The sequence below is a fragment of the Schistocerca piceifrons genome, chromosome 3 (genome assembly GCF_021461385.2).
Source record: "Schistocerca piceifrons isolate TAMUIC-IGC-003096 chromosome 3, iqSchPice1.1, whole genome shotgun sequence".
In the NCBI taxonomy this organism is placed as follows: Eukaryota; Metazoa; Arthropoda; class Insecta; order Orthoptera; family Acrididae; genus Schistocerca; species Schistocerca piceifrons.
This window is the reverse complement of record NC_060140.1, coordinates 370161529-370188715: the sequence shown is the minus strand read 5'-3', so window position 1 is coordinate 370188715 and position 27187 is coordinate 370161529. Positions and strand designations below refer to the sequence as shown.

General features: G+C 37.6%; 1 protein-coding gene across 1 annotated transcript in view; it reads left to right on the top strand.

Annotated features, from left to right (window-relative positions):
- LOC124789625 (cyclic GMP-AMP synthase-like receptor) overlaps positions 1-27187 on the top strand; it is a 285521-nt gene that overhangs the window by 200531 nt on the left and 57803 nt on the right. Inside the window, exons 7-8 of the mRNA XM_047257043.1 lie at positions 4299-4421; positions 24455-24580. Of these exons, the coding sequence (XP_047112999.1) occupies positions 4299-4421; positions 24455-24580 (249 nt within the window). The remainder of the gene's footprint in view (positions 1-4298; positions 4422-24454; positions 24581-27187) is intronic.

Genomic DNA, 27187 nt, shown 5'->3' with positions numbered 1-27187 from the left:
TCACCTGGCTGCATTCCTGTAAGTTATTTGAACATTGTATGCACTGGAAGAAACTAAGATTTCACTTCAATATCTTGTCACACTGCAAAACCACAATAAAATCCGATATATGCTTTTCAATTGAGAAGATAACATTTACATAGGTCACAAACAAATTTGCTTAAATTATTGCACCACCTATAGCAGCTGTCAGTATCACATTATTTTTGCAATGCTGTTTTGAAAATGACTCACAGTGTTTTTGAATTAGATCTTTGTGGTCTTAACAACAAAGGCAGAAAAACTGTGGCCCCCAATCATCGTGGCTGCTCTCCATTGGCAGCAGTTATAAATTATTCTTGAATGTTGTAGGTGATGGCTTTACTTCATACACTCCACATACAGCTATTTCAGTGGCCAGAATAATAATGTCGACTCATTTCTCAAAGTTTTAACCTGTACCACAAAGAAAATGTTTGTGAATGCAAGAATTTCCTCAGAATCCATAAAATACACTATGACTTGGTCTTCCTCCAATTACTGATTTTGTTTTCTTCTGTTTCTGTGTCCTCTTTTTAATCATCCTGTAAAATGATGACATGAAGGGGTGTCCCTCAATGGTTTTGATTTTTATTGAGAGTTTAGCATATTTTTCTTTCATTTAGCAGCAATATAATAGAGTAATAACTGGTAGCAGTTTTGTCTTTCTTTTCATTTTGAATAATGTTTCTCATCAAATAAAGTTTCTTGTAATGATTAAATGTCAAAAAGAAGAGACCATTATGAGATTAATCATTGACAGTAAAAAAACAAAATTCTTAGTTATTAAGTCAGAGATGACAACCATTGGTTGGTAGAATAGATGTTTGTGTTGTTTCCTCTTAATCTCACATTTATTTATTTATATTTTTGTTACTTTTCTTTCCACAGAAGAGTATCAGTAATTTCGTACTCACAATTACAAACAAATAAATTCACTGAATACTATAATATTTTCTTTCCAAGAAACCTTCTTATATTGTAATTTATTGGTTGCATATTACATCAATTTACTTATGAATGTGTAAAATACAAATAACATCATTATGACAGGACCATATTCCCCACCCACCATTTCTGAAAGCTCACTAAAATTTTCTTGAATCGTAATGTCCTTACTGCATGTTACATCAATGTACTGTTCTCTGATATGTACAACAGAATAACATCAGTATGAAAAGATCATGTTCCTCATCCATCAGCTCTCAAGGCTCATTAGACATTTATATTACTTTAGTCACAGAGCTCAGTTACAAAATTTCTCTTATGTGTTGTATTTAATTACTACAATAAGGTACAACAAGGCTTTTGACAATGCAGATCCTATCTTCTTGTAATCACTGGCTGGCAGGTTAAAAATCACAGTAATCAGCAGTGCAAAACTCCAGATCAATAGAGAAATACATTGTTGCATTGTCACAGTCTTATAAAATATGTATACAACAAAAAAAATTTGTCAGGATGTTTTTAAATCATTCTGATGTAAGTACATTGAATTATAATCTTTGAAATTATTTATTATTGAATTATAAATTTTTTAATGTTTGTTTGATGTCACTCAGGTAGGAATGACATCAGTGTTACCATCAATATTTGCAACACTACACAAGCGCATCTCAGTCTGCAAGTAGTTGCACCATGCTCTCGTAATAACTGTCATAACAACTCTTCAACATATGGAATGAGCTCCTTTGGCATACTCACTGATTGCACAAAGTGATCCTTCTCCTCCCTTGCTGCTATTTCTCTGAGTGTTACCATTATCTGTCCTACATTTAAACTGCTGATAATTAAGAGACTCAGTAGACTTTCCTAAAGGTGAAGTGTGCTGCAGTTTTATTTTCAGTTGGAGACAGCAGCTCAAATTTTTTGAAAAGTGGGATGAGTGATTTGTGTCAAGTTCTCCTTGGTCCATTCTTCTCCTGTGAAAGACCCTTAGATCTCTTACTGATTTGCCACTCACAGTTCAGTTCCTCTTCCAGGAGAAGTGGGAAAGTATTGGAGGGAGAGGATAGTATCCAATGGAGAGGATAGTATCCAAGGGAGATGATAGTACGTGAGATAGGGTTAGTATGTGTGATAAGTGACTCTCAGTAGTTTCCCCAGCACACAATTTGCATAACAACTAGGGTGTATCTTGAAATTAACCTGCTGATTCTTTTTTTATTTCTTGATCTGTTACAAGGATTAGAAATTTCCCATAAGAACTAAATCTTCAATGGTCAAGAAAGAGATTTGTTTTATAATGAGAGAAAACACTGCAATAATATTTACTGATTCCTTAAGGTTATTCAGAAATTTATTTCTGAAACTGTTAAATGTTATGAAAAGGGTAGATCGCTACTCTTCTTAAAGCGGAGATTTTGAGTTGCAGACAGGCACAACAAAAGACTGCTAAACAGTTAAGCTTTCAGCCAAAAGGCCTTCTTCTGAAATAGTCAATACACTCGCTTTCATGCAAACACAATTCACACACACAAGACCCCTGTCTTTGGCCACTGAGTGTGGCGTCAACAGCCAGAGACAATGATCAAGTGTGTGTGAGTTGTGTTTGCATTGTTTGCATGAATGTGTGTGTGTGTGTGTGTGTGTGTGAGTTAGTTGACTATTTCAGAAGAAGGCTTTCTGGCTGGAAGCTTACTTGTGTAACAGTCTTTTTGTTGTGCCTGTCTGTGACTCAACATCACTATATGGTGAGTAGCAATCTATCCTTCTCATAACATTGTCATTATTCCATCCTGGATTTTCCGTTATTTGTCTCAAACTGTTCTTTTTTCAGGGTTATACTTGCTAACAGACTCACGTAATGAACATTTAAATATGGGAATTTTATGACAAATGGATACAATATATCCTTCCCCCATGCAACATGGACCTTGCCGCCTGTGGGGAGGCTTGCATGCCTCAGTGATACAGATATCTGTACCATAGGTGCACCACAACAGAGGGGTATCTGTTGAGAGGCTATACAAACATGTGGTTCCTGAAGAGGGGCAGCAGCTTTTTCAGTAGTTGCAGGAGCAACAGTCTGGATGACTGACTGATATGGCCTTATAACGTTGACCAAAACGGCATTGCTGTGCTGGTACTGCGAATGGCTGAAAGGAACGGGAAACTACAGCCATAATTTTTCCCAAGAGCATGCAGCTTTACTGTATGGTTACTTGGAGATGAAGAAGCTTGCGCGGGATTAGAGTAACATGGAGGGCTGCATCAAACCAGTCTCTGGACTGAAGACCACAACAACAACAACAGCAACAACTGAAGGAGGAAACTAAGTGGAATAAGATATGATAGTTATAATATATACAAACACAATGTTGTGTTACATCAGTCAATTTTGTATGAGTTATGTTGCAATTGTGTGGTATAAACTCTTCCTTAGACCAAACAGGCCAATGAGCAGAAAAAGACTAAAATATTGCACTTATCACCTAAGTTCCTCCCTACTGCAGTTATGGTAAAACGATTTTCCAGACCGTGTATCACAGACAAGTTTTATAGAATACACAACTGTATGTCACAGCCATCGTTTTACTATAAAATATTTTATGCACAGAGGTCAGTAGCTCCCAAAAAGGTTCAAAAATTTTCCTTTTCTCACATATATGTTCAATAAAATTAGAGGAGATTATTGTCTGAACAAGGATATTAATGGCAAAATTTGGAGAAAACACCAAAGTACTTGCAGCTGTAGATGCATGAATTTTTGGAGACCTACATAAATGTTTGATAATTTTTAATGACTAACAAAAGTTTTTATATAATAAGATAATAGTAACATGAGATGAAAAAATAGAATACAGAGCTCAAAATAAATTCAGTGCACATGGCGGCACTTCATACCATTCAGTATAGTGAAAATCTTACAGAACCACAAATCCTCTATTGTGCCTGAGGTGGTTAACAATGTGTGTAAATGTGTGTATGTGTGTGTGTGTATGTGTGTGTGTGTGTGTGTGTGTGTGTGTGTGAGGCAAATGAAATTTTTGTTAATTTCATTAATGTTAATATTATTATTCTTTTGTGTTTTCTTTAGTATCATTACATGTAGTTCTGTAAGTAAGTGGCATTATTCTTCATAACTAGTCTACTAATCACAACTGAGAAGGATAATGCATAGAATATTTTTTTGTTATTGCGTGTTACTAAGAAACAATTACTATGATAGTTTCTGGAAACAATTCCTATTTATGTAACATTTTGTTATGTTTATAATGCTACATACCTTCCTATTACATATGAATCAGCTCATCTTTATTTTTTATTGTTGATTGCAGAAGTGGTATGCAGTTCCCAAATCCATTAGCAATGATAAAGATTTCCGATTATCTTTCTGGCACCAGGAGAAATATCTGCTTCTTGGTACAGATCAAATGAAGTCTGTACTAAAACTGATTAAGGTATATATTCTTGGGTGAATCTGAAATATTATATTGTACATGCATTGATATGTTTAATTAGTTATTTTACAGTGATACATGATCCAATCTTAGACAATTTAATTTATAGCCTAATATTATGAACATGTTGACTTGATGAGAGTCATCAATTAATGGGATGGTATGTTGTGAGTTGATGATAGGCCAGCTTGATTTTACTCATATTTAAACATACAACAACCATTTAAACAGACAATTGTGATCATATATATATATATATTTTTTTTTTTGCGTTTTTGCGTTTACAAATGTCTGCTTGTGACTGTGTATGTGCGGATGGATATGTGTGTGTGTGCGAGTGTATACCTGTCCTTTTTTCCCCCTAAGGTAAGTCTTTCCGCTCCCGGGATTGGAAGGACTCCTTACTCTCTCCCTCATCTTTCCCTCTCCTTCCCTCTTTCCTGATGAAGCAACCGTTGGTTGTGAAAGCTTGAATTTTGTGTGTATGTTTGTGTTTGTTTGTGTGTCTATCAACCTGCCAGTGCTTTCGTTTGGTAAGTCACATCATCTTTGTTTTTAGATATATTTTTCCCACATGGAATGTTTCCCTCTATTATGATCATATATTTATATATATTTACATTTATGTGAATATTTAAGCAAATTTAGTATTTAAATAGACTCTTTAAATTTTTGTGGTACACAATATTTGTTTACACTATGGTGTGTTTTCTCTAACAGACAGGATTCAAGACCCACTTTAAATGATGATATGCTCCTAATTTGCTTGTATATAGTTGGTCTGTTTATATTACAATTTGTGTGATCTATTTATTGGAGCCATTTTGTCTGAATGTTATTTGGGCATATTTGGTAATTTTTAATATGACTGTTGTCCTACATCTACATCCACATATATACTCTGCAAACCACCGAGAAGTGCGTGCCAGAGGGTATGTCCCATTGAACCAGTTATTTGAGTTTCTTCCTGTTCCATTCACATATGGAGCATGAGAGGAATGATTGTTCGAATGCCTCTGTGCGTGCAGTAATTATTCTAATATTATCCTGATGATCTCCGTGTGAGTGATACATATGGGGTTGTATTATATTCCTAGAGTAATCACTTAAAGCCAGTTCTTGAAACTTTTTTAATAGACTTTCTCGGGATACTGTATGTCTGTCTTCAAGAGTCTCCCAGTTCAGGTCATTCAGAAACTCTGTTACACTCTTCCACAGATTAAACCAACCTGTCACCATTCGTGCTACCTTTATCAGCATATATTCTATATCCCATGTTAATCCTGTTTAGTACGGGTCCAACACACTCAAGCAATATTCTAGAACCAATCACATGAGTGATTTGTGAGCAACCTCCTTTCTAGACTAAGAGCACTTCTCCAGTATCCTACCAATAAACTGAAGTCTACCATCTGCTTTACACAAGACTGAACCTATATGGTCATTCCACTTTGTATCCCTAAAAAATGTTACACACAGGTATTTGTATGAGTTGGCCAGTTCCAACAGTGACTCTTTGATATTATAGCCATAAGACACTAAGTATTTTCATTTTGTGAAGTGCAAAATTTTACATTTTTAAACATTTAGAGCAAGTTGCCAGTATTTGCAACACGTTGAATATTTATGCAGTGTCTCTCAGATAGTACTTCATTATAGATAACTGCATCATCTGCAAAAAGCCTGATTTTACTATTAATATTGTCTGCAAGGTCATTAATTTACAGCATGAACAGCAAGGGTCGCAGCACACTTCCCTGGGGCACACCCAAAGTTACTTATACATCTGATGATGACTCTGCATCCAAGATAATGTGCTGTGTCTCCCTGCCAAACAGTCTTCGATCCCGTCAAAAATTTCACATGATACCCCATATGGTCATACTTTTGACAGTAAGTTTAGACATGGGACTGAGTCATATGCTTTTTGGAAATGAAGAAATACTGCATCTTCTTGTTTGACTTGATCCAAAGCTTTCAGCATGTCTTGTGAGAAAAGTGATAGTTGGATTTCACATGATCAGTGTTTTTGAAATCCATGCTGCTTGACTTTGAGGAGATCATTCTGTTCAAGATACCTCATTATGTTTGAGCTCAGAATATATTCTAAGATTTTACAACAAATTGATGTCAAGGATATTGGACAGTAGTTTTGTGTATCACTTCTACTACCCTTCTTTTAGATGGGTGTAACCTGTGCATTTTTCCAAGAACTGGGCATGATTGTTTGTTCAAGGTGTCTATGATAGATTATAGTTAGAAGAGGGGCTAACTCAGCCAGAAATTTGGTATAGAATCTGGCAGGTATAGCATCAGGGCCTGGAGCTTTGTTCAGTTTTAACGATTTCAGCTGTTTTTCAACACCACTGACATTAACACTTACTTCACTCATCTTTCAGGGGGTTGTTGTTGTCGTTGTTGTTGTTGTCTTCAGTCCAGAGACTGGTTTGGTGCAGCTGTCCATGCTACTCTATCCTGTGCAAGCTTCTTCATCCCCGAGTAACTACTGCAACCTACATCCTTCTGAATCTGCTTAGTATATTCATCTCTTGGTCTCCCTCTACAATTTTTACGCTCCACACTTCCCTCCAGTACTAAATTGGTGATCTCTTGGTGCCTCAGAACATGTCCTATCAGCTGATCTCTTCTTCTAGTCAAGTTGTGCCACAAACTCCTTTTCTCCCCAACTCTACTCAGTACCTCCTCATTAGTTACGTGATCAACCCATCTAATCTTCAGCATTCTTCTGTAGCACTGCATTTTGAAAGCTTCTATTCTCTTCTTGTCTAAACTATTTATCATCCATGTCTCACTTCCATAGATGGCTACACTCCATACAAATACTTTCAGAAAGGACTTCCAGACACTCAAATCTATATTCAATGTTAACAAATTTCTCTTCTTCAGAAAAGCTATCCTTGCCATAGCCAGTCTACATTTTGTATCCAGGCAAGGATTAAAGGTACAAGGATTAAATTGGGGCAACTCTCCTGGGTATTCATTTGTAAAGAAACATCTAAAAATGCAGTTAAGCATTTCAGCTTTTGCTTTGCTACCCTCAGTTTCAGTTCCTATCTCATTTGTTAGAAACTGGGCACTAACTTTTGTGCCACTAACAGCCTTTACATATGTCCAGAATTTCTTTTGGTTCTGTGAAATATCACTGGACAATATTCTGCTGTGGTAGTCATTGTTGGCATCAAGCACTGCTCTCTTGACACCCAAATATGTTGAATACAGTGTCTATCTATCTATAGCCATACACTTTGTTTTACATCTATTATGCAGTAATCTCTGTTTCTTTAGGAGTTTCCATACAGTGATTGAATACCATGAAGGTCCCCTCCCATCATGAACTAATATACTGGTTACGTATCTATCCAGTGCTTAGTCAACTATTCTTTTAAGCTTGAACCAGAACTCCTCTATGTGCTCCTGCCCTGTGCTCACAGTTTCAAGTTCCACATTGAGATATGACACTGCTGATTTGTTATGTAGTTTACTGATCGTATATGTCTTTCTGCTTGATTTAGTTGCCCTTTGTACTTTGGTAATCATTGTTGCCACAACCATGTTATGGTCACTGATACGAGTTTTGATATGGAGATCATCAAAGAGGTCAGGTCTATTTGTTGCCATTAGGTCCAATATATTTCCATCCTGAGTGGGGTTCCTTATTATCTGTTCTACGTAGTTTTCAGAGAAGGCATTTTGTAAAGTTTTACGGGACGTCTTATCATGCCCAGCACTAACAAAACTGTAATTTTCCCAATTGATTGTTGGATGATTCAAGCCTCCACTGATCATTACAGTTCCCATTGTTGATAAGTCAGTTCTTCATAGCATACTATGAAGTATAGAATGTTGTATTACTCTTCTAAAGATTTTTTTGAGCTTGTGCGAGGTGCCACAGAAATGTCATACTTAAGAGACAAAAACCAAAATTTTTGGCCCTGATTATGAGTGTAAGATGTGTAGTGAATTGACATCCTACTTGGAAGTAATTAAGAACTCATTGTTAGTGGTTTACAATAATAATGGATTGTGAGTACCATTTCAAAGATAATTTTTCATATAATTTCTTTTTAAAGCACTCACTGTACAAGAAAGCTCACTCTGCCTGGAACTAACATCTGTAATGCTGTTTTGCATAATAAGTCACAAGTTGATTGAATGTGATATTAAAAAAAAAGAAAAACTTACATGCTGGCAAGAATGAAACCCTCTAGATGTACAACTGGAGGATTATTACATTTTATTATTTTATTGTTAATGTCTTTTGTCTTTTGAGTTTCATATAAACATTTTTCATGCCTTTTCATGAGGAAAGGTGTAGACCCTTCAGACTACTGAATATTCAGATTTGATCTTTTCACATCTCTTTGTTCTGCCTACTCTATGGAAACATTTAGGCTTATTCCTGTAGATTTGTTTTAGTAATCATTCATCCATTCTATGTGAGATTCTCCAAATTTTGAGAATATTCTAAGTTTTTTATTTAAGCTGTAAATGTTGAATACCTGCTATATACCTTCATTTTTGTGCCATTCCTTATTTGCCACCTCCACAACTGACTGAAGAAGTCACATTTAGGAGGCTTGCACTCAACTTTTGTACTTGCTTGTGAGGACCTATACTCTAGCCCAGTATAAATTTACTCATACTGTAGAACTTTAAAGTGCTGTTTCTTTTCATAGTTAGCTTCTTAGTGTTGTTTATTAAGCTACATATTCCATTAACTTTTCAGTTTTCCATACAAAATTGTGAAATTCAAAAATTGAGAGTGCAACCAAGGAAAATAAGTTTAGTGCTTGGTGTGTGCCTTAGTGAGGGTTCCTACTTCATGAAGTGATCTGTCACACTGATGCTGTTTAAAATATCATTTACCTCAAATATTTCCTCGTAGTCACCTTTTTGCTGATTCTTGATGCTGTGATCATGCTATGCAGTGCCACTAATTGTACCATGGGACTTCATTTCCAACTACAATGGGTATTCACTAGTATATGTCTATGAAATCATGTACCATATTTTATGGACTATATGATGCATTCTTTCCCCCCCTCCCCGAAAACTTGCCTCCAATATTCAAGTGTATCTTATAGCCAAAATTAATATAAAACTGTCTAGTGTTTGATTTAAAATTCCTGCCATTCTTAAAAATGGCCATTTATTTGATGCCACAGGAAACCTATCTCTATCTGACAATGCTGGATTCAACTGACAGCAGCAGTTCACCAAGGTGATGAAAATGAGTTGCGGGGATCCGTTAGCTTGCTAACACTGTCTTCCTCCTGCCCTGCCATCACAAACCTAGAACACTGTCTAGCCTATGATGTATCATTGCTACCTGCAGTGCCAATGAACTTGAATTGAAAGGAATTTCCGTTCCCTGTAACAGTACAATATTTTTGTTAGTAACTCATTTTATAAATGGAAAAAGTAAAAGGTATTCATATCATGTGGACTGTAAACTAAAAGTAATAGCATATGCAGAAGAACTGGGAAACAGAGTAACTGAGAAGCATTTTGGCCCTCCACTATCACAAAAAAACCATTCTCAATTGACTGGCTAGTAAAGAAAAACTGGAAAAAATGAGAAAGCTTTAATGCAAAACCAAAAGATGACATACTGAAATGGATTCGAGGACACCTTCAAACTGGCACTGGAATTAATACAAAAATGGTTCAAATAAACACTCATTAGCTAGCATTACAGTGGAATTTATCAGTCTTTAAGAGTGAAGTTGTTTGGTATTACAGGTTTATAAAGCATCATGGACTTAGCATGTGAACCAAAACCAAAATATCTCATAAAATGCCACAATAGTATGAAGAGAAAATATTATCTTTCCATCATTTTATTATTCAACATCAAAAGAAGACTGGTGTGAAACTAAACCAAACAGCAAATATCGACAAAACTCCTCTGACACTTGATACACTGAGTAACAGAACTCTTGCCACAAAAGACTAAAAGTGTAACTATAAGAACAAGTGGACATGAAAAAATGCTCTTCACTGTTGCCCTTTCATGTCATGCTGACGATACTAAACTTAATCCAATGATCATTTTCAAGTGCAAAACAATGCCAAAACCTTATGAAATATTGTCAGGTGTTGTTGTTCACATACATAACAAGGGATGGAAGGATAAGACTGGTATGCAATTATGGAGTTCTCTTCTTGTCCTAGATCAGCTTAGTAATCATTTGAAAAATTCTATGAAAGAGAAACTGAAACAGGGAAATACAGAGCTTGCTGTTATAGTGGGAAAATCAGACACCAGACTCAGGTACGTCAAAAGAATCTTAAGGAAATGTAATTCATCCACGAAAGAAGTGGCTTATAAGGCACTTGTTCACCTGATTCTTGAGTATTGTTCATCTATCTGGGGCCCCTATCAGGTAGGACTGATAGAGTAGATAGACAAGATCCAATGAAGAGTGGCGCATTTCATCAATGGATCATTTAGCTGGTGAGAGAGCTTTACAGAAATGCTAAACAAACTCCATTGGCAGACATTACAAGAGAGGCATTATGCACCATGGAGAGATTTACTATTGAAATTTCAGGACAGCACTTTTCAGGAGGAGTCGGACAACTTATTACTTCCTCCTACGTACATCTCACATATTGACCACGAGGAGAAAATTTGAGAAATTAGAGCCAATACAGAGGCTTACCGACAGTTATTCTTCCCATGCACTATTTGTGAGTGGAACAGATTTGGAGGGATCAGTTAGTGGTACTGAAAGTATCCTCCGTCACACACCATTAGCTGGCTTATGGAGTATGATGTAAATGTAGATGTTATTCTAGAAGTAATTACTTCACAATTACAACCTGTTGATGCCTAGATAAATAAACATTTAAAGTGTATATGGGAGAGGAATGGAACACATGGATGATGGATTAAACCCAGCATGAATTCATGCTGAAGAGAGCTTTAAAACGACCTACAGTCAAACAAGTGTGTCAGTGGGTAAAGCAGTCATGGTCTATAGTGAGAGAAGACATAGCTGTCAAATCTTCCAAGATGTGCAGCTTAAGGAAAGCTCTCAATGGCAGCGAAGACCATCTTGTACATGAAGAGAACAACAATGATGATGAAAAATAAAAAGAAGAAGAAGAAGAAGAAAGTTTGGATGAAGATTTTTCAGTGATTTTAAAGGTCAATTCAGTTTTATAAACTAAGAATTTTTTTGTCTGTCTTAACAGTCTAATAATAGAAACCTTAAGAATGTTGTATTTTAAGAAAAAAAACTGCTTAAAAATTAAGATGCATCTTATAGTTGGTATCATCTTATAGTCCTAAAATATGGTAACCACTTTTTAAAGAACTCTTATGTATTTAATATTTATCATAAACCATAATGACGTGGTTGTAATCATAAAATGTAAATAAATTGTTGAGACATGAACTGAAAGTAACAAAACAAAATGACGACAAGAAGTTTAACAGATGTTTTATTTTGATGCGCAACAATGCTATGCACAGTCAGCATTATTGTTATGAACAGCATTTTTGTTCCGAACAGCATGTATTGGAGCAGACAATGTTGGTTGTTGGGGCTTCCGATACAGAGTCAGGTGGTCTGGAATTGTGACAAAATGCTGGAAACATCTGTGGTAGTGGTAATCAGCCATCAATGTGGGCAGATGTTCTGGAAGAAGCACAGTACACATTATAAAGACTGCAGTTCATAATGAAAGAGCTGGAAGCCCTTCATTCATGTCACCTACATCATCCAACACTGGATGACTCTTCAGAGGAGGAACAAGGTGTTCAGGCACTGACACAGGACATACCCAGGATATTCGGCACTGCCCAGCACTTGTTGCAGCAGGTCCGCCAACAGTGTGGTGGAGGAAAGATTGCGGGGGGTGGGGTGGGGGGGGGGGTGGGGGGGGGGCATGTCGTCCTGGCTGCCTTTCTCACAGTGTGGTGTCCACTCTTGTGTCTGCTCTGTTAGACGTTTATGTAACATTCCAACGCAGACAAATTATCTGAAGAAACTAGATTCTCATGAGGAGTGTTCTCGTCAGCTTGTGGCCTCTCCTCTTGAGATCCCAGATGAACCATGAACGCTACCAGGGTCTGCAACACTCACAGGTGTAGATGACTGGGAAGAAGACTCAGACATTGACCACATGGACAGATGGTTTGGGTCTTCTGGTGCTATGGCTGGGTCACGTGCAGCATCACAGACACAGCTGTTACTACTGGAAGAAAAGAACACCAGGGTGGTGGAGCAGAGAGAAAAATAAGTGCAGGCAGTTGTGGAGTTTATTCCAGAACTGAACCGTGTCTTCAGTGAATTGGCCCATACGGCTGCTGATCAGGGAACAATTCTGGACCGGATTAACTGCAACATTGAGTAGTGTCAGGCTGAAGTACATCAGGGTTAACAACAGCTGCAGAAGGCCAACAAATATCAGCAGAAGAACAGGAAACTTGTGTGTATAATTATTATGGCCACTGCCGGTTCCAGGCCCAGGGCCTCATCTCGCAAGTGGTGAGGAAGGAGAAGGGGGAGGTGTAACACCTCATAAAAAAAACCTGGGTCCATCTGGCTCCAGATGGCATCACCCTGTGGGGTCCCCAGCGTAGGATTACAGGTGAAGCCTGCTCAATATTATCCCAGACGGTCAATGCGACACCAGCATTACTTGCGCAACTGGTCTTTCGGATTCTGGGGCGGCCAGGTTAAAATGCAATGTGATTCAGCGAAGGAAGTCAGAGTCCTCTGGGCAATTTAAAATCAAAACAAATACTTTTTTGCAACACATAACATACAAACACTTTTGTAACCAGGTGAACTTCATAATTTGGGAGATACATTAAAAGAACAGAAGGTTATAATTTTGGCACTTCAAGAAACACGAATGATGGACAATAACACTGTGGATTTCGGCAATTATTGTCTTTTTAAAAGTAAAACTGATAAAAGAATACTTCATAATGTGCTACATCTAGGAGTTGCTTTTGTAGTCTCCAAAAATATTTTAAACTTAATAACAGAGGTAAAACCCACAATAGACTAATGATGTTGTTGTTGTTGTGGTCTTCAGTCCTGAGACTGGTTTGATGCAGCTCTCCATGCTACTCTATCCTGTGCAAGCTTTTTCATCTCCCAGTACCTACTGCAACCTACATCCTTCTGAATCTGCTTAGTGTATTCATCTCTTGGTCTCCCTCTATGATTTTTACCCTCCACGCTGCCCTCCAATACTAAATTGGTGATCCCTTGATGCCTCAGAACATATCCTACCAACCGATCCCTTCTTCTGGTCAAGTTGTGCCACAAACTTCTCTTCTCCCCAATCCTATTCAATACTTCCTCATTAGTTATGTGATCTACCCATCTAATCTTCAGCATTCTTCTGTAGCACCACATTTCGAAAGTTTCTATTCTCTTCTTGTCCAAACTATTTATCGTCCATGTTTCACTTCCATACATGGCTACACTCCATACGAATACTTTCAGAGATGACTTCCTGACACTTAAATCTATACTGGATGTTAACAAATTTCTCTTCTTCAGAAACGCTTTCCTTGCCATTGCCAGCCTACATTTTATATTCTCTCTACTTCGACCATCATCAGTTATTTTGCTCCCCAAATAGAAAACTCCTTTACTACTTTAAGTGCCTCATTTCCTAATCTAATTCCCTCAGCATCACCCGAATTAATTAGACTACATTCCATTATCCTTGTTTTGCTTTTGTTGATGTTCATCTTATATCCTCCTTTCAAGACACTGTCCATTCCATTCAACTGCTCTTCCAAGTCCTTTGCTGTCTCTGACAGAATTACAATGTCATCGGCGAACCTCAAAGTTTTTATTTCTTCTCCATGAATTTTAATACCTACTCCGAATTTTTCTTTTGTTTCCTTTACTGCTTGCTCAATATACAGATTGAACAACATCGGGGAGAGGCTACAACCCTGTCTTACTCCCTTCCCAACCACTGCTTCCCTTTTATGTCCCTCAACTCTTATAACTGCCATCTGGTTTCTGTACAAATTGTAAATAGCCTTTCGCTCCCTGTATTTTACCCCTGCCACCTTTAGAATTTGAAAGAGAGTATTCCAGTCAACATTGTCAAAAGCTTTCTCTAAGTCTACAAATGCTAGAAACGTAGGTTTGCCTTTCCTTAATCTTTCTTCTAAGATAAGTCGTAAGGTCAGTATTGCCTCACGTGTTCCAGTGTTTCTACGGAATCCAAACTGATCTTCCCCGAGGTTGGCTTCTACTAGTTTTTCCATTCGTCTGTAAAGAATTCGTGTTAGTATTTTGCAGCTGTGACTTATTAAGCTGATAGTTCGGTAATTTTCACATCTGTCAACACCTGCTTTCTTTGGGATTGGAATTATTATATTCTTCTTGAAGTCTGAGGGTATTTCGCCTGTTTCATACATCTTGCTCACCAGATGGTAGAGTTTTGTCAGGACTGGCTCTCCCACGGCCGTCAGTAGTTCCAATGGAATATTGTCTACTCCGGGGGCCTTGTTTCGACTCAGGTCTTTCAGTGCTCTGTCAAACTCTTCACGCAGTATCATATCTCCCATTTCATCTTCATCTACATCCTCTTCTATTTCCATAATATTGTCCTCAAGTACATCGCCCTTGTATAGACCCTCTATATACTCCTTCCACCTTTCTGCTTTTCCTTCTTTGCTTAGAACTGGGTTTCCATCTGAGCTCTTGATATTCATACAAGTCGTTCTCTTATCTCCAAAGGTCTCTTTAATTTTCCTGTAGGCGGTATCTATCTTACCCCTAGTGAGATAGGCCTCTACATCCTTACATTTGTCCTCTAGCCATCCCTGCTTAGCCATTTTGCACTTCCTGTCGATCTCATTTTTGAGACGTTTGTATTCCTTTTTGCCTGTTTCACTTACTGCATTTTTATATTTTCTCCTTTCATCAATTAAATTCAATATTTCTTCTGTTACCCAAGGATTTCTACTAGCCCTCGTCTTTTTACCTCTGCTGCCTTCACTACTTCATCCCTCAAAGCTACCCATTCTTCTTCTACTGTATTTATTTCCCCCATTCCCGTCAATTGCTCCCTTATGCTCTCCCTGAATCTCTGTACAACCTCTGGTTCTTTTAGTTTATCCAGGTCCCATCTCCTTAAATTCCCACCTTTTTGCAGTTTCTTCAGTTTTAATCTATAGGTCATAACCAATAGATTGTGGTCAGAGTCCACATCTGCCCCTGGAAATGTCTTACAATTTAAAACCTGGTTCCTAAATCTCTGTCTTACCATTATATAATCTATCTGATACCTTTTAGTATCTCCAGGGTTCTTCCATGTATACAACCTTCTTTCATGATTCTTAAACCAAGTGTTAGTTATGATTATGTTGTGCTCTGTGCAAAATTCGACCAGGCGGCTTCCTCTTTCATTTCTGTCCCCCCAATCCATATTCACCTACTATGTTTCCTTCTCTCCCTTTTCCTACACTCGAATTCCAGTCACCCATGACTATTAAATTTTCATCTCCCTTCACAATCTGAATAATTTCTTTTATTTCATCATACATTTCTTCAATTTCTTCGTCATCTGCAGAGCTAGTTGGCATATAAACTTGTACTACTGTAGTAGGCGTGGGCTTCGTATCTATCTTGGCCACAATAATGCGTTCACTATGCTGTTTGTAGTAGCTTACCCGCATTCCTATTTTCCTATTCATTATTAAACCTACTCCTGCATTACCCCTATTTGATTTTGTGTTTATAACCCTGTAGTCACCTGACCAGAAGTCTTGTTCCTCCTGCCACCGAACTTCACTAATTCCCACTATATCTAACTTCAACCTATCCATTTCCCTTTTTAAATTTTCTAACCTACCTGCCCGATTAAGGGATCTGACATTCCACGCTCCGATCCGTAGAACGCCAGTTTTCTTTCTCCTGATAACGACATCCTCTTGAGTAGTCCCCGCCCGGAGATCCGAATGGGGGACTATTTTACCTCCGGAATATTTTACCCAAGAGGACGCCATCATCATGTAATCATACAGTAAAGCTGCATGCCCTCGGGAAGAATTACGGCTGTAGTTTCCCCTTGCTTTCAGCCGTTCGCAGTACCAGCACAGCAAGGCCGTTTTGGTTATTGTTACAAGGCCAGATCAGTCAATCATCCAGACTGTTGCCCTTGCAACTACTGAAAAGGCTGCTGCCCCTCTTCAGGAACCACACGTTTGTCTGGCCTCTCAACAGATACCCCTCCGTTGTGGTTGCACCTACGGTACGGCTATCTGTATTGCTGAGGCACGCAAGCCTCCCCACCAACGGCAAGGTCCATGGTTCATGGGGGGGAGACTAATGATAATTTCTCTTAAATGTGCAAATAAATACACTTTAATTAATGCCCATATGCCAGTCAATGAGGATAACTGTAAAAAAATCTGATGAAGTTAATGTAGCTTGGGAAACGTTAGAAAGCATCAGCTTGAAAATTCCCTCAAACCATCCTAAAATCTTAATAGATGATTTTAATGCTCAATTAGGTAAAGAGAAAAAATATAAGAAAACAGTGAGTGGATTTCTTGTGCATAAATGGACAAACCAAAATGGCCAAAGACTTGTTGAAACAAGCAAAAATTTTAACCTCAAAATCATGTCAATACATTTTAAAAAGAACCCTTCTAAACAAATTACCTGTTGGGCACCCAGTACATTTATTGGGGAATTTCAAATCGCTCATGTAGCAACTTCATACCCTAAGTACAAAGAAATTTTAAATGTCCAAGTTAGGAAAGAGGCTAATATTGATTCTGACCATTATTTGATGTGAATAAAAGTAAAACTTCAGCCTCAGAAATTCAAAATAAAATTTGACACTGCTAAAATAACCCCAAGTCTAAAAACTGAACTTGACAAAAAACAATCCAACAGTTGTCAAAGTCTAAAAGAAAATTTCATCAAAATACTGCTAAATAACATCTTCTTGTTTTTTGATGTCAGACAAGGAAGTATTTATGACATCAAAAAGAACGAAGACATTATACAACAGTAGACAACCCTGTTACTTGTCAAAATGGAAGATTATGAAACAGAATGAGAATGAAGAACTGGACATTGCTCTTTACAAATTGTTCACAAAGCAATGCAGCAAAGGAATTCCTACCAGTAATCTGATAATAAAGGAGAAAGCAGTTGCATTTAATAAACAAGTTTCCATCATTAACTTGTTTGCAGCAAGTGAGGGTTGATGGTGGCTGTCAAACTGGAAACAGTGACGTGTGCAGCAGCTGACAGTCCCCAGGAGAAGCTGCTCAACTGACAAGAAAAATGCAGAAAGTTTGTAAAGAAGATGTGGAAGGTAATGGAAGAAGAAGATTTAACTGCTGATACCTTGTACAATGTGGATGAAAACAGTCTGTTTTACAAGATGTTTCTTTCAAGAACATTAGTTTCCAAGAACAAGAAGGAAGTTCATCGCTACAAACAACAGAAATACTGTGTAACCTTAATGACATTTTGGAACAGAAATGGGAGCCATCAATTACCACTCACAGTGATTGGGAAATCCCAACAGCCATCTTGTAAAACAACAACAGGAACACACTACTAGGGCAATATTGTTTTCAGAAGAAAGTGTGTATGTACAGATAAATATCCTCTTGGTGATTCCATGAAACAATTGTACCAGTTGTGAGAAAGGAACTGAAGTAGGGAAAGCTTCCACTGAGAGCTATCATTATAACTGACAATACTGCCAGTTGTCATCCTGACGTTATTCTGTATCCAGTGGTCTACAAGCACCCGTTTTTATGTTGTTTTTTTTTTTTTTCACCCACACAAGTGCCAGCCCTTATTCAGCTCATGGACCAGAGAATTTTTGAATCAGTTACATTATCATTAACAGCTGATGCTATGTTGAAGGTATACAAAGTTGTCAACTAAAGTGATGTTTTCCAAACAGCAGAAGCTGGCAATAAAACTGGAGAATGTGACCATAACAAAGAGCTGGAAAAAAGTGTGACCATTCATTTGCAAAGTTTGAGTCAGTACTGAGTAACAGCTATGAGCTAGTCAATCCACAAACATCAATTCTGAGACTTTATACATTGATATGTTCCACAAGCTTCCAGGAGAAGGAGAAATTGATGCTGAAGATGTCACTAAGTGGCTGAATGAGGAAAACTGTGATATAGCCCAAACTTTAACAGGCAAAAAAATAATTTAAACCATGCAAGAAAGTAATGATGAAAGTGATGAAGAACAGGACATAGGAGGAGAGTGCATGGAGATTTCTCACACTGCTGGTGCTGAAGCTGCAGTACATTATGCAATAACCAGATACATGCAGTACTGATATAATGCATGTAAAGCAGCCATGTGATTTGTATATTATAAGTGCAAGAACTAAAAATTTGGGGATGTTTTATAGTGAGTGGTATTACTGTGTATGAACACACTGAAGGACTAAGTTTTCTGTCAAAATGAATGTATCTTTGGATTTAATGAAGTATAGTTCCAGTGTGTTTAAACTAAATTTCAGCCTCTCTCAGTAATTCAGCACTTCCGCTAACCCAGCATCTGCATGTGCAATGAATGCCCAGATTAGTTAAGTATTTAAAGATAAGCCCTCCTTTTCATATCTCTCTTCTCTTTCAACAATGCACATACCACTGGTTAGTGAATATCTATTGAAACATAGGATTGTCATAACCTAGTGACTGAGTTTGAACTACTTGTACCAGTCAATTATTTTTCTCAGAAATGAGTGCGTGGTGATAAAACCCAATCGAACCATTTGTCATGACTGCTCATGCTGTTTCCTGATTACACAGAGTGAATTTTTTCCACTATGTACAGCTCTAGGGATTGATTGATGAGAGGATAGAGAACAAAAAAGGTCTAATGAACTTATGTCCAGAAATGCATGGTTTATATGCTAGAGACCATTTATTCAGCCATACTTTCTTACAGAGACTGTGGTCTAATACATACTGTACCATGCAGCCTTAGTTAGAGTATGTATAGTTTACTCCTAGAAGGTGGTACTGTTCCTCATACATTAAACCCTAACACCCTCTTCTTCCATAGTAATTAGTAATGTTGTTCCTGATTCACTTCTCTTAATTACTCACCATGTAGTAGAAGTGATACAGCATTGTGCACAATGGTTCTGTATTCGAATCAAGAGCTTGCCAGTATCGTGTTTACTTATGGAAAGGCAATGGCAATGGCCGGTGGGTAGCAAAGTTGTATCAGGAGACCTATCCCTGCCAACAACAACTGCAGCATTCAATGTTTGCAACAGTGGTTCACTGTTAGTCTGAGACAGGCTCATTTTAGGAAGCAAGCATTCATGAAGGACATACCCAAACTGTTCAGACACCAGACTTGGAGGAAAATGTGATCAACACTGTGGAAGGCAACCATCGTGTCAGTACCAAGCAGCTGGCCCGCCAGTACAGCGGTATACATTTAGGCAACATTGTCTGTGGAGAGCAGTATCCTGATGCTATATTTATGTTAAAATGAACAGTTGAGATCACAATAACATTTGTTTATATACCAGTTTTGGCCTACGTCACAGCCATCTTCACAATTTTTGGGCTCCTACGGCTGGTGCTGGCGGCTCCTCGGTTTTCTCATTATATCACGATCGTACACCAATGATTGTGGAACCATGAGAAAACTGAGGAGCCACCACCACCAGCCATAGGGGGCCAACAATTCTGAAGATGGATTTAATGTAAGCCAAAACTGGTAAATAAACAAATATTATTGTGATCTCGACTGTTCATTTTAACCTAAGTATAGGGGAAGCCGGACAACTATGTGGAACATTTTCCATGACAATTGTTACTACCCTTATCATTTACAGCACATGCAGGAGTTTCCAGCAACAGACTTTTCACATTGGGAGCAGTTTGGTCACTGGTTTCTTCACCAGGAAGCCATGACTTGTGTCATCCACCTATTCACAGATGGGACCACCTTCACACGGAGTGGTAGGGCCACCTTAACATGGAGTGGTATCTTCAACTTTCATAACAGTCATCTGTGGGATAGTATGTAGAACCCACATGGTATGGTGACAGGGAATCATCAGCATCGGTGCATCTGGAATGTGGGAGCCAGGATAATTGGTGACCGTATTTTGGGACCAGTCTTCCCTCCATGTCGTCTGACAGGAACTATTGGCATTTCTTGCAGGTGATTTTGCCTCACCTGCTGGAAGACAAATGGATAAAAGTGACGGAAGGACTCATGGACTCTGCCAAAGAAGTATTAGGAATTATAGTATCCCAAAACACCAGGAAAGAATGGATAACAGAAAACATGTTGAAAAAGATGTAAGAGCGGAGAAAGTGGAGAAGTGAAAAAAACTGAAGAAGGCAAAAAGAGGTACAGGAAACTGAATAATGAATTAAGAAGAGAAACTGAAGAAGCAAGGTAAAAATGGATGAAACAGAAATGCAATGAAATAGAGAAAATGGAGAAAGAGGGAAAGTATGAAATAATGTATAGACTGGCTAGTGAGATAGTTTTTGAATGTAAAAGAAAGAGGAATAACATGGAAATAGAAAGAGTGGATGGTACTCTAGCAGAAGAACCACATGGCAAGAATATAATGAATGTCTGTATAAGGGGGATGAAATGTTAAGCGAAATTAAGGTTGAAGAGGAGCAATGTGTGCCAGAAGATGGAAAGGGATTCACCATCTTGGAAGCAGAAGTAGAAAAGGCGGTCTCTCTCTTTCTGTGTGTGTGTGTGTGTGTGTGTGTGTGTGTGTGTGTGTGTGTGTGTGTGTGTAATATCCTTTAGCTGTTTGTTTTGCCTTTTCTGTAAATTTCATCTAATGTGTTAAGTAATGTGTCTTTACAGAGTGTAGTCTTTTCATTTAAAACTTGTTTGGCTTCTGCTATCATACTCTGTATGCGGAAGTTCTCTTCTTCTATTATTAGTTTGTCGTATAGGTGTCACTGGATTTCAGTATTTTTAAATCTATTGCCACTGTAGTTTGATGGTGCTTATAGGCTTTTGGGTGGTCAGCAAATGTGCTATGGGTGCTCTTACTTTTTAGGGCTGTGAGGTGTTCTGAGTATCTTGTTTTAAAGTTCCTGCATGTTTGTCGTATGTATACTGATTGGCAAGTGTTGCATGTGAGTTCATATATTTCTGATTTGTTGGATTTATCTGTGGGTGTCTCCTGTGTTCTGTTTTTTTGTATGTTATGATGTCTGTACTGTATCCTATACGACCTTCACGAGTAATAACAAACATATACACAAAACGTTTTGCCATGCCAAAACCACTTTTTTTAAATATCAAAGTATGTGCTAACTGCCTGTTAAAGTTCACATTTACATCATTGGATTTGCAGATACAAGCTATCAGTGCAGGAGACCATACATGTGGTCCTGCAAAACCATATACTGTAAAATCAAAGTATGAAGAAAAATGAACAAGAAGTAACTTTATGCCTCACTTTGCTAGATCAGTTGCAAGCTAAAATATGTTGAATTTTTACAGTTTTCAATAAGCAAAACCCCACTGATGATGGCACAGAGGTGCTGAAACATTTTTGGGTAAAAAGAAAAGTGTTCTTGCATAGAATGTGGAACTTATGTCCTATAATTTAACTGGAAATATGGAGGAAAAACAAGAGCTGCAGATCCAAACACTGAATATGAAAATGCTGTTTAGTTTTTGATGAGTATTCCAGGCCAATTCTACTCATTTGTTTATTTCTTTTCCTGCCCATTGAGCCATTGTTATCAAGTGACCTACATAAGAGACACTTGTACTGATTCTATGATTTCTTTGTTACTTTGTGCTGCTTTATTTTATTGTGGTTATTTTTAATTATTTTATTTATATTGTAATAGAATTTCAAGCTTATTGTCATTCTAGCTATATTAAATTCTTCTGTTTTTTGTTGAAATTTAAGTCCACTACAGGAGAACATCACATCATCTGCAAATAAAGGCCATTCAGATTTATTACATTAGCACATATTAATTATTAAGTAATTAATACATAGTATTTCTTTGTTTCTTCACATTTAATGTCTCTAAACTTCTATTATGGATGGTGAGAATAGATTTGGTGATGTGGAATGTACTTTAATGACTTATCTTTCAGTTCTGAGATATATAGTGCCCTGAAAAAGTTCAGTAGGAATTCAGCATTGATATCTGTACTTTTCAATGTACTATCGAGTCTCAAAAAATTAATCATCCCCAGAAGACTTAACGTAACTGCCATGTCACAGTGCTTTTAGCCTCAGTAATGGTCTCATTCAATAAGGAAGAGAGCCTACAAGTTTCTTCATGTGTGCCACATCCAACTGAAGCCACTTGTTGATGATCGGATCCTGTAGAGCTATAAAACTGCAGCAATATTGATTTCTACATTTATCCTCAATGGAGGGTAGGTAACCTGGGTTTTAATGAAACCAGAAATGTGTCTGCTGACATAGGAACACAGTTGTTGTTACCTTGGAAGACGGTAGTGTCCATAGAACAAACATCATAAAGATGTTGAAGGATGGGCAACTCTTGGTCACCAAGAATCTTAAAATAACTATATCATTTCATGTTCATGGTAATCTGAAGGAAATGACCCAGGTAAAGGTATAAAACACATTCCCAAAAGTCCACAGAACCACCTCTGGCCAAACTGCACCCTCCACACAATGCGTATTAAAGATCCCATTTAGCAGTTGGTACACACATTGCCTTGCATCATTTGAATATTGCAGCTCATTGGGTAACTCTACATACCAGTCAGCTACTGTCCAGTTTCTGTGTAGTTTGGCCTATGGAAGATTCACAAATTTGCAAAATACAGGATTCCAGGTGTCCATTGCATGCAGTTTGGTTTGTATTCCTCACTTGGAAACTGTTTGAGATAGACCTGCATTCACTGGCAGCAGTAATTCCTGTCATATTCAAATCCACTTGTCATTGATGAGGTGTGACTCTCATCTCTGTTTCCTGGCAGTTAGGTTGCTGATTTTATGTAGTTTGAATAACATGAGATATTCACTCAAGTACAAATTAAATAAAATGGAGATTGAATGATGTGGGGGATAGACTGCAACTCTGTCTTACTTCCTTTTTCTCAATTACTGGGTTCACTTTCATCTTTTGACAAGGAAGGACATCATATCATATGAATCTTGACGGCTGAAACTGAGTCAAAAGGATTCTCACAATATATGGACTCCTGGAAGAGTTATAATTCATGCACATGGCTCCATTTTGTATTTTGTTCAAGGCTTGCAACTGGTTAATATCCAGTTTTAAATCCTGCATATTCCTTTACCTCATTCAAATTCATGGTTTCTATATGGTCTGCAATAATATTAATGAGCATTTTGTGTGTTATAAAGAGGGTGTATACAGATCTATAGCTTGTCTCCTACTCTTCTTGAGAGACAAAAAATGCAGTGCTTTCTTGGTTTCGGAGAACTGACGTCCTCTGCAGACATTTTGGAAATAAATTTGGCAGTTCATTTTGTATTGTGTGAGGTATAAGTGGATACCAGCTTGGAAGTCACCTGGTTTGATGTGGGAAACAACCAGGCTGGCCGGGTCACTGACCCTCATTGCTAATCCACCAACAGATTCGATTCATGGATGGTTCACCTTCCTGAAACATGGAAGTGATGTGCCAACATGTGTGGCTATACAGACAGATCAAATTACTGTAAAATATGATGCACTATATAAAAATTAAGTAATTCAGTTAATATTAGTTACAAAAATAAACAAAACTTTCATCTCATAGTGATTAATGTATCTGCTATGATCTTAATCATGGTTAAGTCCTGAAGCAGTTTGAGCTTTTAATTATGCTTGGTGAAGGAGAAGCCTTTGATTGAACACATTAATATAATACCTTTATGTTAAAAGAGTAGTGAGTTGTTTAGGATGAGTGTCGTTTGTATTATACGTTACACACTAACTCTCCTTAACTGCAGCAGTACCTTTTCTCTGCTTTTATTGTCTGAGAAACAGAAGAAATAATTGTTGTTTCTCCTTTTTCTAGAAACTTAGAGATGATCAACAGTGGAAAGGATTTTCAAGCTATTATATAAAGACAATGTTTTTATGGAAGACTGCTGCCAATAGTAGATATTACTGGCGTAAAGGTTTGGGTGCTACTTTTATTGAGGTAATTATAGTAATAGGTTTAATTCAGGAGGTATAGAATGGTTAGTACTGACACATGAAATGCTAAACATTACTTAACCTTTCTAAGCAGCCTGAAAAAGTATAAAATAATAACTAATTGTTAGTTCAATTGTTTTCACAAAACCTCATAATTGTGATAATAGGCTCATCACCGTAAGTGAAAACAAGTAAAATCATTTTAGTGGATGATTTTGTGAATGCTGCTGTGTCTATGTGAAGTTATTAAAACATTTCCTCCTGGTATACCATCTTTGACATGAACATGTGAAAGCTCTAATACCTGGCTTCCTATTAAGAACAATAACTCACCACCTAAGCTTTCAATTACAGTTTGTTTGATCATCAAAAAGCATGTCATTGGCCACTGGACTTTTTAGTATTTTGAGAATGTAACAGCAAGGGTTCTGTCAAGATTTGCCTGTGAATTAGTCCATCGCCTGAGGCTCAATTGAGAAATACAAACTTTAACTTTAGATTCAGAACAGTAGTGTACAACATGGACATTATTATGGTATTTTTCATACACAGTGCATTGTAAAATCATTTAATTACCACACCATGAAATTATCATTGACATATTTTTGTGGATTTCTCGAGTATTGGGGGGGTGGGCGGCAAGAAACAATAAAAAGTAATCTTAATGTAATTTTAGTTTCTGTATATTGTTTGTTGACTATTTCTTCTAAGGTTTTGGAATGATCTAAATGGATTTATAAGAACATGAACATTTACTGCATAAACATGTACATACGAGGCATGACAATAAACTAATGAGACTGATTTTCTTTACAAGATGTGGCAACTCTGCAGGCTTGCATAGGCACAATGACTTTGACCTTGGTCAATAAGCTGCTTCTAGTCCAAGCGGCACATCGACGCAACTGCTCAGTCGTGAGTTGTGCTGTAATAAGTTAACATGTGCATGTGTCTCTCGTCACGGAAATGGAACTGCATGATATTGCACAATGGTACGCCATTTCTTTTTGCATTAAATTGGGTGAAAACGCAACGACAACTTACAGTAAGCTTCAGAAGGCTTTTGGAGAGGAGGTTATGTCAAGATCTCAAGTTTTTCATTGGTATAAAATGTTAAGTGAAGGCAGAACGAATGCTGAAGATGAAGACCGCAGTGGACGACCATCTACCTCATGGACGGACGTCAACTTGGCTAAGATGCGTGAACTCGTACACTGATCGAAGATTATCCATGAAAATGATTGCAGAAGAACTGAACATCAATAGAGAAATGGTTCGTCTAATAATAACTGAAGATCTTGGTATGAGAAAGATTTGTGCAAAAATGGTCCACAAAAATCTCACACCGCAACAGTGAGAAACACGGAAAAATGTGGCAGCCGATCTGTTAGAGCAAGTGGAAATCAATCCAGAATTGTTGAACCATGTTATCACTGGTGATGAAAGTTGGTTTTTTCAGTATGATCCAGAGACAAAATGCCAAAGTTCGCAATGATGCACAAAGGGATCACCCAGACCTAAAAAAGCTCACATGTCAAAGTCAAAAGTGAAATGCATGCTTGTGCGCTTCTTTGATTCCAAAGGAATTGTTCATAAAGAGTGGTTGCCTCCTGGACAAACAGTTAACCAATAATACTACAAAGAAATTTTAGAAAGACTTCGTAAAACAGTTCTTTGTGTCCATGCCAACATTGCTGATAGTTGGATTCTGCATCACGATAATGCGCCATCCCATACTGCTCTGTCAGTACAGCAATTTTTAACCTCAAAACAAATTTCAGTACTACCGCAGCCACCTTACTCACCAGATATCACTCCATGCGACTTTGTTCTGTTTCCAAGAGTCAAAACAGCGGTCAAGGGACACCATTTTCAAACAACAGAAGATGTCCAAAAACCTGTGACAAGGGTCTTGGAGGATATTACAGAAGATGAGTTCCAGAAATGTTACCATCAATGGCAGAAGTGCTGGAAGAAGTGTATGCAATCAGAAGGGAACTACTTTGAAGGAGACATCACTAAACATGACTAAAATGGTCAGCAATAAAACGATAAGCAACATTTTTTTCACATCAGTCTCATTACTTTATTGTCACACCTCATATATATATTTTCCATGTGGAAACATTCAAAAGACTAAAATTATTTGCAGATATTCTTTGTAAGACTTACACAGTTGTGTTGCTGGATAATTTCTTCATTGACAAAACTTACCATTGCAAGCTCTGATGCTCCCCTAAGCAGTTGGAGCCCGCATGATGTGCTTGTTGTGATGCAAAATGGAATCTACTGGCAGACCCAGCTACCACACACTGCCCAAGGGGTATCTCAAAAAATAACAATACAACACAAATAAATATTTGTGCTAACATATCACATGCAGAAATGTGACCAAAAGTGTGTATTGTTTGGAGCATACTCTCAAACACAACATTAATTAACTACATGTTTACTCACAAATAGGCAATAAGAATACAGAAAACTTCACACAATTGACTTGACCCTCGAGGAAATTTACTTTGACAAAAATTCTGTTGAACTTTATTTTCAGTCTTTCTTCCATTAAATCTTGTAGCTTGTTTTTTCGTGTAGAGAGGGTGAAGAAAAAATG